Source organism: Apium graveolens, chromosome 7, assembly GCF_009905375.1.
Source record: "Apium graveolens cultivar Ventura chromosome 7, ASM990537v1, whole genome shotgun sequence".
NCBI lineage: Eukaryota > Viridiplantae > Streptophyta > Magnoliopsida > Apiales > Apiaceae > Apium > Apium graveolens.
Window position 1 is genome coordinate 76,187,794 of NC_133653.1, and position 14,039 is coordinate 76,201,832.

Sequence of the window (14,039 nt, forward strand, 5' to 3'; positions counted from 1 at the left end):
TCACTCACGTGATATTGATTCCGAATTTTATTCTTTCAATTTCTATACTATTCTAAGTTCAGGATAGTTAAATATTTTTACATTTCGCTATAAATTACTCTATACAGTGAAGTTTTGAATTGAGATTAGCGAATAACTAATTGTTCTGGTTATTTCGTCATTGGTTGTTGAGATAACTCCGGACCATGAGAAATGGGGAGTTATATGGTTAAGGGTGTCATTTGATTCGACTCCTTTGACGAAAAATTGTTTTTATGGGTTGGATGGTTGCGTAAGAGGCCGTGGCGGCGGTCCAGCGTGAGCTATGTGTTATACAGGATATAACACCTTGCTAGGCCGATATGTGCCTTGGGTACCTTTTGTTTAGTTGGATATGCTTCGGCATACCGGTGTTGCTCCGCGGCTGATCACCGGCGGCAACACACCGTCGTTCGAGGATTCCAATCCCAAAATAAAATATATTACAAATGTTGTTTATTATCAAATATATATCAGTTTTGATACTGTTCAGGTATTGTGGTTTGGTTTTGTTCATCAAATATATTGTTGTTGTTGTTCAAAATCATAAGCTATTTACTGCTTGCTGAACATTACTTTCGCTCATACTTGTTTCATATCCTGATTCTTTCAGCTAGGGCAGGGCAAGCTTGAGTTCCAGGTCTGACTAGAAGTTGTGTGCTTGTAGATAGTTTGGTGTGTTTTCAGGTAGATAGTTTGGGATACTTAACTAGTCTAGAGGTTTGTAATAAAATTTGAATAAGTTGTAAAACTAATTAACTTATGGTTTGTAATAACAGTTGGTTTGTATTAGTGCCTGTTCCATACTATAACCTGTGATCGATCCAATTGCATGCAAGGGGTCATATTTATTATATTATTCCGCTGTGATTATTTTATTTTGGTTTATTGGCGAGTGACCCCCAAATGTAGACCCCGGGTTTGGAGGGCGTCACAAAAGTGCCTATGTCTCGAGTCATTATATCTATCTATATGTTATGAACATTCCTAATCATTTGTTAATTGAATTAATTGGTTTCCATGATATTACAAAAGAATGTCCTGCAATGTCTCAATCTCTTAATTCTTCAACAACAAATCTATTTCAGTAATAATGTTAGTTACAAAATTATCAAAACACATTAGACATTAACCTATTTTAGCTCATTATAGTAATGCAATCATTTTACCTTGGAATCATTCCAGAAGTACTTCTAGACAGAGTAATGACTCAACTTGAATTGAAATGAGTTTTAAATTATAACTAAGTGTATCTAGGAAAAATTTCACATTCCATCTATTATTTAAATTAAATATAAAAATGGATTGAACTTGGAATATCCACTCAAACTTGCAATAAAATAAATATATACAAAAAATATTACACAAAAAAAAACAAATGAATATTTTGGAAAATTATCTCATTTATTATTCCAAACTTATTTCTTTTTTTTGACGAAATTCCAAACTTATTTTTAAATGTACGGTTTCTTATTTTTAATATCATACTACAGACCAAGACCTTTTCTTCTAACGGTATCTCCCTCTATATATTTACCGGATGTCAGGAGTTGGAAAGTTATTAAAATCGGGGTGGAAGTGTAAGTGTGTTTATTTTTAAAAAACAAAAGAAAAAATGTATTATCTTACATAGGTAGTAATCGTTAATTTTTTTAAAAAAATTTTACACTTTATGCATCACACAAGTTATCGGTATAAGTATTGAATATTAATATTAGTAATTAATTATTATATTAGAATTTTAATAAAATTATATAAAACAAAAATAAAAATATATAAATATTAAGCACACTATACCTCTGGCACTACCAAAAAATTATAAGCACACGTTCGAGGGATGTATAAGAAAGGGGGTGTATTGAACTTGAATTTTAATGCATTATAATCATGGATTTTAATGAATTATATATGATTTTGATTTTACGCGGATTCTAGATAAAATGTCGTAAAATTGATGAAGAGTATTTGAGATTTAAACACAATCCTTCGAAATCTCATGAATTATGGTGGGATTTCAAAAACCGTAAAATACATTGAACAATCCCACAAAATCCATCATTTTATGAAGTCCAAAAAAATCCGTCAAACATGTGAATACCATCAGATATTAATGGATTTTAAATAATCTCAGTTGAATAGTTGAATATCATCGGATATTTAAGCATAATTTAAAATCCTGATTGAATATCACCAGATTTTATAACATAATTTAAAATCCTAATTAAATGCCATGCAATTTTGATGTGTTTTTTAAAATCCCAGCAGAATACATTAGATTGCATAATGATTTTTTTACCTTTAAGAACCCATTTAAAAAGGGTACAAAAATTTTGGCTTGAAAAAAATCAAGCAAGTCGGGTGGAACTCCTGTTTTGCTAAGAAGGATGAGTGATGAAGAAAAAGATTTATTCTCGAAGTTACCTGATGGGTTTCGAGAGAAGTTCACTCAACAAATTTTATCACGCACAACCCCTGAGGATGTGGTGAGAATGTCAGTTGTGTCTAAAAGTTTCCTGGCGTGCGCCAATTCTGATGTTGTTTGGGACACATTTATTCCACCTCATCATACCAAACGTCTTCTAGAGCGCTTTCGCAATTATTCTCTCGACTCTAGCAGAGAAGTCTATTTCTTTCTCTGTACTTACGCTGATGAGGACCGTAGAAATCCTGTTCTGGTAACTTGTTTGTTTTTTTTTTTTAATTTTGCAACAATTTCATTTCTCTTGCTTATTTTTTATGCTAATATTATGTCATGTAGTACTATAATTGTATATGTAAGTATATAGAATATATAGAAGGGGGAGGACTAGGAGGATGAATAATTCTGAAACTTTAGTAATTTTTGCCCCAAATATGGGTGTCCAGGTAGGAGAGTGTTAAAATAATAATATAAGATGCAGAAAGACCCTTAGCGTAACAACTTAAGGTTTTAAGGAGGCCGGTATCATTAACCATCTCCCGTGTTCACCTTTTATATCTAGTGAAATGCCTATTCCAATGCATCATCTTTAACCATTGTTTATTAAGCCCCTCTAATTTTGAGTCCCATTTACCACTTCGTGGTGTGCCTTGGATTGGACCCAAACCTGGCCCTTATAGGTGACATAGAGCTTTAAATCTCTGCCCATTAATGGGTCTTCCCTATTCAATTACGCCAGCCCTGTTTCCCGACAAGTGCCAAATTAAAGTTCCCTAAGTTTGGAAACCGATGCTGCCCTTTGACTTCTGAACTCACAAAGTATCCCAAATCATCCGCTGAGGCCGGTTACATCTGATGTAAAAGATTGCCAACAAAATTTACACATCAACCTCTCCATATCTCAGCAAAGCGTTGTGGTGTTGGTGACAAGAAAACACTCATTGTATAACATGGTATGGACTGAGCAACCCTTTTAGCTAACACCTTCCGGATCAAGGAAATAGTATTCTTATTGATTGTAAAGTGTTTAGCGGGTGGCAATGATCTCCAATACTTTCTTCGTGGACGGAAGCTACCTAGATTGTAAGACCGTAGATAAACCAGTGCTCCAAGATTGCGACAAAATTTTGAGAGAGCATCCACATAAAAATATAACTAGAGCAAGTCTTCAGCATTCTTTGTTTCTAATACAAACATTTGCCATGTTGAAAGAATGCGGTTTGCAATACCACGGGAATTAAGGAAGCAGGGCCAGGAAGATATATTTAAGTATAATTTTGCTAAATACTCTAGGTAGGAATAAATGTGCTATATTCTTCTTGGTTTCTTGAAAGTAGACCAAATGCTAACTAGGGTTCCAGTGGGTTGATTAGGATATTGGATGTGTAATGTGGTACTGGTACCTGTGTCCCTATACTCCCATGGTGATGAAATTCTGCCTTCCTATGAGTCCAGTTATTTGCTTACTCTATTTAGAATTGACCTAACATGTGGAGTAGGCAATATATATATGAGGTTTGTTAGCACTTGACCTTCCCAGCTACTTGCTTACTCACTAGTTTAAAACCCTATTAGCTATTGGTACAACATTTGTAGCGCTCATAAATCTATTCTTCCACACTCATTGTTGTCCAGATTTTTTTTCAAAGATTAATCTTTGTTGGTAACCAACTAGAAGCCTTTAAGATTAAATTAAACCTTTTCAGTTTTTTCTTTGCAATTTGATCTCCCATGCCTTTTAGATTTCTTAACTTTTTATAATTACCTATGTTACTCGGTAAATATATAATTCACCTGATTCTGACGAAATATGTACTATCATTACAAATTTACAATAGAACATATATATATATGATGAGTATATATACACCGATGTTTTCTGTTGCTGTTTCTTGTTCCATAAAAGATCAAATTTGCATGTAATGTTCTGTTTATATACGTAATTGGTAAATATTGAAGAAAATTCTTTCTTCATTTTAGATATAAATTTGTTACTTCCAAATTAATTTGTTTTTGTTACCTGGCAGGGTGTTTTCTTAGATAAATGGAGTGGGAAGATGTGTGTCAATATTACACATGAAAAGCTCGCAATCACACAGCTTGAAACAGATTACTGGAAGAAAAGGTTAGAAGTCTTACTATAATACTTTGTTTATGGGATTTTTTTTTTTGCTTATTTCTGTTTAAAAGAATGTCAGATATGTTATACTTGTGAACATTAAGTAGTTAATGATGTATTTTCAATATGCGAATTTCCAAGGTTTTTAAAGATATGCATGTGACTTGCTCAAGTTCCAGAGTGCGCATAACATTGGCAAAACTTTTAACTTGTGGTATCGTGTTCAGACAAATATCAGTTTGTAGTCGATAAAAACCTTGCTCTTCCCTTTGTCTTTATAGAAATGTTTTTTCCCCATAGAATTACCTTCCTTTTTTTTGCTAATCTGGATAAGTATATTAGGAATCTATATACATATGTTGTACGATAAGTTTTTTATGTTATTGTTACAAACACAGCATTTCTTGGTATCCGGTGCTCTGTCATGTACATTGGTTTGAAGTTCATGGGAAAATACCCACTTCACGATTGTCACCAGAAACGGCCTATGAAGCTTATTTTGTGTTTGCTCTCTCGGATTATGTTTGCTATGGATTTCACATACCTATTGAGGCTTCTGTCGGGATACCAGGGAAGAAAGCACAAAAGAGAATATATATTTGGACCCTCGAATAGCCAATTCCAAATGTAATCACCATTGTCCAAATATCAAGCTGAGAGACAGAGATTCTTATTTCGAAGTGAAGTTGGGTGAATACTTCAACAAAAATGGGGAAAAGAGGGATGTGGAGATAACTTTGAAAGAAGTGGACAGTGGAAGGCCCAAGTGCGGTGTCCACATTGTTGGGATGGAGATGCGACCTAAGCGTAAAATAATCCTCTGATTCATAACCATGTTCGCTCTAAATTGACGCTTTGAGTATAAATTATAAAAAATCAAGAGCTATAATCCCAGGAGTAACTAAACTAGGCCAAGTACTATTATAGCAAGTTTCCCTTGCTTTGGCTTCGGCCTTTTTATGTTGCACTTTGTTTAAAAATGAATTGTTGTATCCTGACGTGCTCTTCGTTTTAGGCATGTTTCATGAAACATATGCCATTCTTATTTCTAAGAAAGCGGAGAAGAGAGTCTATGCATGTTCCCCTGCTACAGATTAGTTATAATTATATACAATTGTATGAAATTAAAGAGTGAGGAAACTGTACAGGGCATTGATGAAAAGAGGAAGCCATTTGCTTTACTAATTGATACTGACATATTATTAAGAAAACCTGATAGAACTGAACGTTTACTTGTAAAAAATAGAAAAAATGTTTAGAACAAATAAATAAGAAAGAAAGAGAAAAGGCACCAAATCTCTTCTGCACTTGCTCCAACCAAGCTTCAAACCCTTGAAGCTTCTTTGGTTTCTAAAGACTGGCTGCAAAAGAGGCTTCTTATTCTCCTTTGGTCAGACAAGCTCACATCACCCGCCTGGGCCGGAATACAGAAATATTAGAACAATTTTGAGTAATAAGCTTGTAAGGTTTTCATGCTTTTGTGCAGTGAAAAACAACTCACTTATTTATAAGGTCATACTACATGTCAGCTGATAGTCCTAGGAAGCGGGGATTCATTTTTTAGGAATTTTTTTCTCACCCACAAGTTAGGGGATGATAAGTTAAATAATTAAACATTTAATAACCGTAACGTTAAAATAATTTAATTTTGTTATCAATTTATAATGACATATATCATTAACAATATTAATTTCCTAGCACCCGACTTCCCAATTATCTAAATTTGCCAAATTTCAGTACTAACTAGTATATAATCATTCTGATCAAAATATACTTTATTCCGAGTGTTCACCGGTACCCACTCTTGAGTCTTGGCTGTATATATAAGCAGCTCAACTTCATGTCTAATGGAATCGGAACATAGCCTAGATATCATATCTCCATCGATGGCTCAGGCTTTGGGTCTTCAGTTACATATCAAAGTTACTTTTAATTTGCATCATTTCTCCATTCACCAGATGGAGATCACTTGACATTTTTTAATATATTCATCACCCCCACAACTTAAGGTTCTCCGATTTTAGTAACCCCAATAATCAGCACAAATCAATTGACCTCATTATCAGTTAACCAACCACATAACACTCTTTGGTCAGAAAATTCTGTAACAACTGATAATCATGTTTATACAATGAACTTGAATGTGACTGTTGACAATCTCCATTAACAATCTTTAACTTTACATACTTGTTATTGAAGATGAAGTTGTGTTTTAAAAGTAATACAGACCGACTCTCACTTTACTCATACTGAGAAAAAAGTATATATATTCTCATTTCTAGATCCAGAGACTTGTAACAAACTTTTAGGCGGGAAGAGTTATTGTCAGCTCAGCTTTTATCACCTCAGCCAAGAGCACTGGACTTGTTATTTAACAAATTCTCCCTCTTCGACAAAAATGGATTTTTTTATCAGTACATATTTTAACTAGTTTCTCTTATAATTTGCATGCAGATGCAAAATTCGTTGCAAGAATTTTCACCAGTGCACTGCCAAGCTACATATAGTGGTTTACAAATATTGAATCCAAGATTAGTAGAAACACTTGGCCACACTTTTATTACAAGAACAATTTAGCAATGCTATACTTTTCGATCTCATTTTTCTTATCATTAATCAAAATCCGTCGTTCATTAAAATTATTAAAAAAAAATTCTAGTGTGTGGCCAGGGCATAAATGGTAAAAATTTGATTGGTGCAGAGTTTATTAATAATGATGGACTCAGTGCATACACAAAAATCCTCACCAATCAAATTTTTACTATTCATCTATCACACTTTATTAGCATGTGCTCATATGCATAAACTAGACAAACCGTTATTAAAAATATAGAAAAAATTGGGACAACAATATATATTTTTTAACCTTTTATTTACCTTTTATTGACTACAATTACTAAATATGGACAATTTTTTTGGAACAAGAAAAAATGGTAATAGTGCATGGACGAGAGAGTACTAGAAATTTAGCAAATTTATACTTGGCCTCTAAGTCATTAAGTTTACTGGCACAGGAAAATTGAAAATTTTGTGCAACCTTCACACCAAGAAGTATCACACAAGGATATTGGACCAAACGGTATTCACTATATCATCAACCACTGCTGTTGCTGTTCTTATTATCACCATGGCATTTGCAGCCATATTAACAGCACCAGGAGGAAATGACAGTGAATGCAATTCACTGTTTTTAATTCTTAAACGAAGCAGACTTTAATCTCTTTGCCATCTCAGATACGCTAGGAGAGCATGGATGTCCCAAACAATGATGACATTTAACATGCTAAAAATGACAAACTGAATGTTATTTTCCAGAAACGGCTTTCTAATTACAACGATGGACATACATTTATTTATAATTAGACAATTTTATGACAAGTGCATGTTTTCTTCCTACCCTATATTTATCTTCTTATTTTTCATTTTAAAAAATTATTTATAATATAACCTTTAAATTTTTCAAAATGCAAGTTACTTCCATGAAACTTCTTTCAAAGTGGAAAGCTATCAATTAATGTATGAACTTTATGAAGTCATTTTGAGATATACATCCAGTTATATTTAGACAATTTCACACAAAGTGCATCTTTTCTTCCTATGTACTCAGTATTTTTCTTCTTCTTCTTCTTCTTCATCTTCATTTAATTTTTTTTTATCAACATCGACCTTAAAAAAATAAAAATTAAAAGGATGAACTGATGCCGAACTGATGCCATGATGCTACAATACTTATCCATGCAGTGATCTCTTGGTTTAATGTATCATACTTCATTCCTCAATCTCATATTTTAAAATCTTAAAGTACAGTTTTGTTAAATCTAGTTGCACAAATTTGATAACTAAGATTTTGTAATATCTACAAATACAGTAGTCACTTTCTAACATATCTTTATCACAAGAGATAAGCGTTATGATATATTATCTCATTTAAAACCGATTCTAAATAATCTCTAAATAATATTATTATATAAATCCTTTATTTATAATAAAGATAGAGCTGACAAATGAAGTAATTATAACAAAAATGTATATACTAAAAATAGAGTGATGAAACGTTCGAAATGCAGCTGTAGCAAAAGTAGATTTTGTCACCATTCATAAAAAAAACAATGGGCTGCTTCCTTTTTATAAAAAACTGGAGCTGCACTTGCTGCTTCGTCCTCGGCAGCTGCCAAAATTTCATAACTATATATTTTGTACACACATTTTTTGTGCACCTACATAACTTTGTATACATTACTCTCTCTGTGCTAAGGCGTACATTCTTGCATTCCTCATCAGCTCAATTCAATTCAAAAACCCGAAAATTCAATAAATTTCCCCAGTCTTTCGAGGTACACTTAAATACTTACATTGATTTTTTTATAAAGTTGTATCTTCGCATAATTATGTTCTAACGTGCTAAAGTTTACATAATGTTTCTGTTATTTTATGTGTTTGATTGTGTCATTTGGCGTCCTGAGTCTTTTTTTACTGTTTTATTGAAGGTGATATATAATGATTTGTGGATGTAGATGTTTTTCTTGATTAAGTTGTGATTGTAAGTGTTGTGTGTGAATACTTTTGATTTTTTTTTCCAGGGTTGATTTTTCTTTGGTGATAAAATGGGCAATTGTTGTAAACCATATGCTGATCAAGTTGATAGTGAGGGAGATTCAAGGGAGATGTTGGCAATGTGTGATGGAGGAAATACAACAGAGAGGTTGGCAACTTACAGTGATGGAAATTCGAGGGAGAGGTCATCTGGTACGGCCTCATCTGAACTTCTTGTAGAAAGGAGAAGCATGTTAATTAGGGGCGAGGGGAGTAGAAGAAGGGATCAGATTGATAATCAATCAAGCAGCTCTTTATCAATGCATGGTTATGAACATGCACAACATCCTAGCTCGGGGGGGATTCCAAGAGCTAGACAAGGTGAGCAAGTTGCTGCTGGGTGGCCTTTATGGTTAACTGAAGTGGCTGGGGATGCGATCAAGGGATGGATACCGAGAAGATTGGATTCTTTCGAGAATCTGACTAAAGTATGCTCTATTTTCCTTCTTTTTCTATCTTGCATTCTCTACTGATTGAAGGTTTTTTTGCTGTCATTAAAAATATTGTTACATAGCTGTAGCTTTGCATCAGTTTATTACCCTTTAAATAAAAAGGTATGTGGCTCATAAATAATAATGCATTCTTGTCATTGTGGATGATATGTGTGGAAAAAAATGCATTTGGATTGTCTATCTTCTGTTTCTTCATTTTTTGACAAGGTATGCCCCTTTGCTATGCCCCTTTTGTTTCCATTGCAGATTGGCCAAGGTACATATAGTGATGTCTATCGAGCCCTTGATCTGGAAAATAGGAAGGTTGTTGCTTTAAAGAAGGTCAAATTCAACAACTTGGACAGCCAAAGCATCCGGTTTATGGCCAGAGAAATTATCATACTACGCCGGCTTAACTATCCAAATATAATCAAATTGGAAGGTGTAGTTACGTCAAGGATGTCAGACACTTTGTACCTTGTGTTCGAGTACATGGAACACGATCTCTCAGGACTTGCTTCTCTCCCTGGTTTGAAGTTCACTGAACCTCAGGTACTCATGCAAAGCTTGAGTAATTGACTGCAACTGCAAATTCTGTGTAATAAACTGTGTTTGTGGTACACTGAAATGATAATTTAGAAAAATATCATGATACATATTTTCCCATTTCTTTCTATAGACGAAGTTGTACTTTTGTGGAGGTGAGTTAAATATGATGGTTCATTAAGATGCAATTGTTTAGATTTTAAATCTTTATATGTGTAATGAAACTGAAATTTTTGTAGATCAAATGCTACATGAAGCAGCTCTTAACTGGAATTAATTGTTGTCACCGGCGTGGAATTCTACATCGTGATATTAAAGGTGCAAACCTTTTAATTGATCACGATGGCATCCTGAAAATAGCAGACTTCGGTCTGGCTAATTTCTTCTATCGTCACCAAAGTGAACCTATGACGAATCGCGTTGTTACACTTTGGTACCGGCCGCCTGAGCTGTTACTTGGTGCAACTTGCTATGGTCCTGCTATAGATTTATGGAGTATTGGTTGCTTACTTGCTGAGTTATATGAAGGGAAGCCTGTTATGACCGGAAGAACGGAAGTAAGTTGTTTGCAAATGTGTTGTACAGACTGATTTATATGTAATATCTACTGTAAGAATAGATACGATAATGCTGAAAATGGTTTATTTCTGATTTAGTTAAAATAGTTATTTTCCACAGTAGCACCACCTTGGCCTGTGCATTGTCAACTTTTTAGACTAATTTTGTTTTCCTTTTCTGGCCAAGTGATGAACTTGTCATGGTGATGGAAAATTATTTTTTTTTACTTCTCCGCATTAGATTTGTTTATCTTTTGTATTTGAAGATGTTAGTCATTAGTGTAAGCTTTAATAGCTATATTTCATCTATACAGCTTTACTAATATTTGTGCCGAATGCCACCTTCCTGTGCCATTCTTCTTTTGATGTTATAAATTACGTTTTAATTTTAATTATTGGGATAAGAAAATATGTTGATAATTTTAAGGTATGCGGATCAAGACATAACATTCCTGGAATGTGAACTCACCCTTATTTTTTCCTGTGACTGGCCGCGCATTGCGCAGGATTTAATGGAAACCGGCTTTGCTTTAATTACAGGATAGGCCAAGTCCTTGTTGGGCCTTTGCAGTATGACGGCTTTTATAATACATGGGCTTTTATAGAAATCGGCTTTGCTTTAATTGCATGATAGGTCAAGTATTAACCGGGCCTCGCATTGCGTGCAGTGCAAACCTTATCTTTTTGCTCAATGTGCGGATAAAAAAAATTAGAGGATGTTGTAACTAGATTTAATTACTTAATTCAATGTAAATTGTATTTTTGTGTGTGTACTTTGCTATCACAATATTGTTGCATCAATTTTTTTATTACGAGTAAAATGATGAAATTTGTTTGTGTTGGTCTTTCAGCTGGAGCAGTTGCAGAAAATTTTTGAGCTCTGTGGGTCACCCTCGGAGGAGTACTGGAGAAATCCAGAGCTGCCACATGCAGCCACTTTCAAGCCTAAACAATCTCATAGAAGATGTATTGCAGATAGATTTAAAGACTTATCTGCACCAGCATTATCTCTGATTGAGACCCTGCTTTCAATTGATCCTGCTGCTCGTCTATCAGCAGCTCATGCGTTAAATAGTGAGGTATTTATCAGTTTTGCAAAGTTAGATTCCTTATATAAAAATTCATCTTGATATAATGTAGTCATGCCTTGCATACTTTAGATGGTCTCGGTTATTTTTAATTAGTCGCTGTATGTGCTAGTTGTACTATTTCTTTTTAGTCTCCCCTAGGGGGGAGATAGTTGTGTGCATTGCTAGGATAAGATGATAGACTATGAAAGAGAGTTGTGATATGCAGTTTGGCAGTTTTAAGTTGCGAGGTGCAACGTGGAGTTCGATTGTGGAAGGATAATGGGGATTTTCTTCATTTTAAGACTGACAATTAGATCTAGCTATTCATATATTCATATCATAGCTCCGTTTTCCAAAATGCTCTGCACTTGATTTTGAATATTTAGAATTAGTTTTGATCAAAGTAAATTATGTTTTCAAATAACTAAACCTTTGCCTGAGACATTATTTATTGTACAAAAAATTAACTCGCATTGAAATCCATTCTTTCTTCTTTTACCTGTTACTATATCATTATATGCAAGCCTTGCTGCATTGCCTATTAATGTAAGTCTTGATTTATATGTGGCTTTGGCAGTTCTTTTCGTCAAACCCACCTGCTTGTCAACCTGCGGAATTGCCAAAATATCCTCCTAGCAAAGAGTTTGATGCTAGATTACGAGTTGAGGAAGCCATAAGGTACATGATGTGGAAATATATCTGATTACATGTGTGTGTGTGTGTCTCGATGCCTTTGTATTCTTTTATGTATATATCACATCCTCTAATACCATGCATGATCATTTGTTTTTACAGAAGTTGTATACCTTAAATTGTTCCTTATGAGTCATGTCATTAGACATGGGGTCATTATGGAGACATGCTTCTTGCCATCTGTCCCCGTGTCCATCTCTCACACACACATCATGAACACGAGCAGCAGTAAATTATCTGGCTTAATTAGGTAGAAGATTGATTCATCTACTTCTAATCTACAATACTTTTTCTTGAAACTTGTAGACAATCCAAAGGGAGGATCAAGGTTGAAAGTTACGATGTTGAAGGGGAAGAAACATCAAAATCTCGAGCAGTTCCAGCACTTGATGCCAATACAGAATTAGTCCTCTCCATGGAGGTAAGTCCCAGTCTAGTTAATAATAATTCTGTTGCACCTGGTTTCTGTATTGATCAGTCTCTATGAAGAATATTTCTTTTGTTCATAGTCATTGAGTGAGAAACAAAAATTTGTGCAGAAAAAAGCGGGTCAGTTTAATTTTAGGAATGAAAAATTCAACTCTCGCCGAGAAGAATCTACTTCTCAGTTTCCCATAAAACCACCTAGACCCCAAGGTGACGAAGTGATCAGCGGTGGGGAGAGAACTCTTGGCCAAAAGACATCACATTGTGGATTATTGGTTCAGCAGGCTGCTAGAGATGAAGTTGGTAAAAATATGAACGATGCTCCTATGTTTCCAACTACATCTGGCTCATCTAAACCCATTCGCTGCTCGCGACCTCTTCTACCTCCAGCGGGCAACATAAACCAAATGCCTAGAGACCATGATCGCCGCAATGTCCTGCTGGAAACGTCTAGGCAACCCCATGTTGACAAAGGGAAACAGAAAAGAGGACAGTCTGAGTCCATTGCATTTGCATTACCAACAAACACTTTATACATTGGCCCCCGAAATAGATCAAAACAATGAAAAGTTCACAATCACAACAGGGAAAACAGTTGTAAAAATTAGACATTTTAGTTGTTCTTTCAGTACCCATAGTTGTTTGTTGGAAATTTTAAAAAGCCTTATATTAGTCAGTTTGTAGGCTGTAAATAGTTCAGTATAGGAATAGGAATCTCCTCCCTAATTAGTTTGAGCAGATAAATTATATGTAATCAGAAACCACAGTATACAAGCAAGCACAGTTCTGGATACAAGCAACTAGCTATTTTATTTAGAAACACACAAATATAGAAATTGTGTAAAGTTAAATTGTTCTTCCCATTTATAACATAACTCCACATAATCTACTACTATATTGAAATTAAATATTTTATTTATAATAATTTAAATTAATATTAACATACCATTTTTAAAATATAGTTAATCATTATAACCTCTACTTTAAATATAATATCTTACACATTTAGTAAATTTTAGATAATCGTTATTTTATATCATTTTAACCAGTAATTTCATTGGAGATCCTCTTACCCAATTCTAACCAATAATTTTCAAAATGTAACAAAAACAGAGAGATTAATATGATTTTCTAAAATAACAAAGAATTTATAAGGAGTAATTTGGT

General features: G+C 34.1%; 2 protein-coding genes across 2 annotated transcripts; both read left to right on the forward strand.

The window, feature by feature from the left end:
• Positions 1–2,363: 2,363 nt before the first annotated feature.
• Positions 2,364–5,548, forward strand: LOC141670920 (F-box protein PP2-B10-like). The gene is made up of 3 exons (XM_074476977.1): positions 2,364–2,693; positions 4,465–4,562; positions 4,955–5,548. Exons 1-3 carry the CDS (start codon positions 2,403–2,405, stop codon positions 5,169–5,171), a joined length of 606 nt encoding a protein of 201 aa, XP_074333078.1. The 5' UTR covers positions 2,364–2,402; the 3' UTR covers positions 5,172–5,548.
• Positions 5,549–8,735: 3,187 nt separating this feature from the next.
• On the forward strand, positions 8,736–13,634 carry LOC141672265 (putative serine/threonine-protein kinase At1g54610). The gene is made up of 8 exons (XM_074478826.1): positions 8,736–8,890; positions 9,137–9,577; positions 9,848–10,132; positions 10,366–10,683; positions 11,535–11,762; positions 12,331–12,431; positions 12,753–12,867; positions 12,986–13,634. Exons 2-8 carry the CDS (start codon positions 9,161–9,163, stop codon positions 13,436–13,438), a joined length of 1,917 nt encoding a protein of 638 aa, XP_074334927.1. The 5' UTR covers positions 8,736–8,890; positions 9,137–9,160; the 3' UTR covers positions 13,439–13,634.
• The last annotated feature ends 405 nt before the right edge of the window (positions 13,635–14,039 follow it).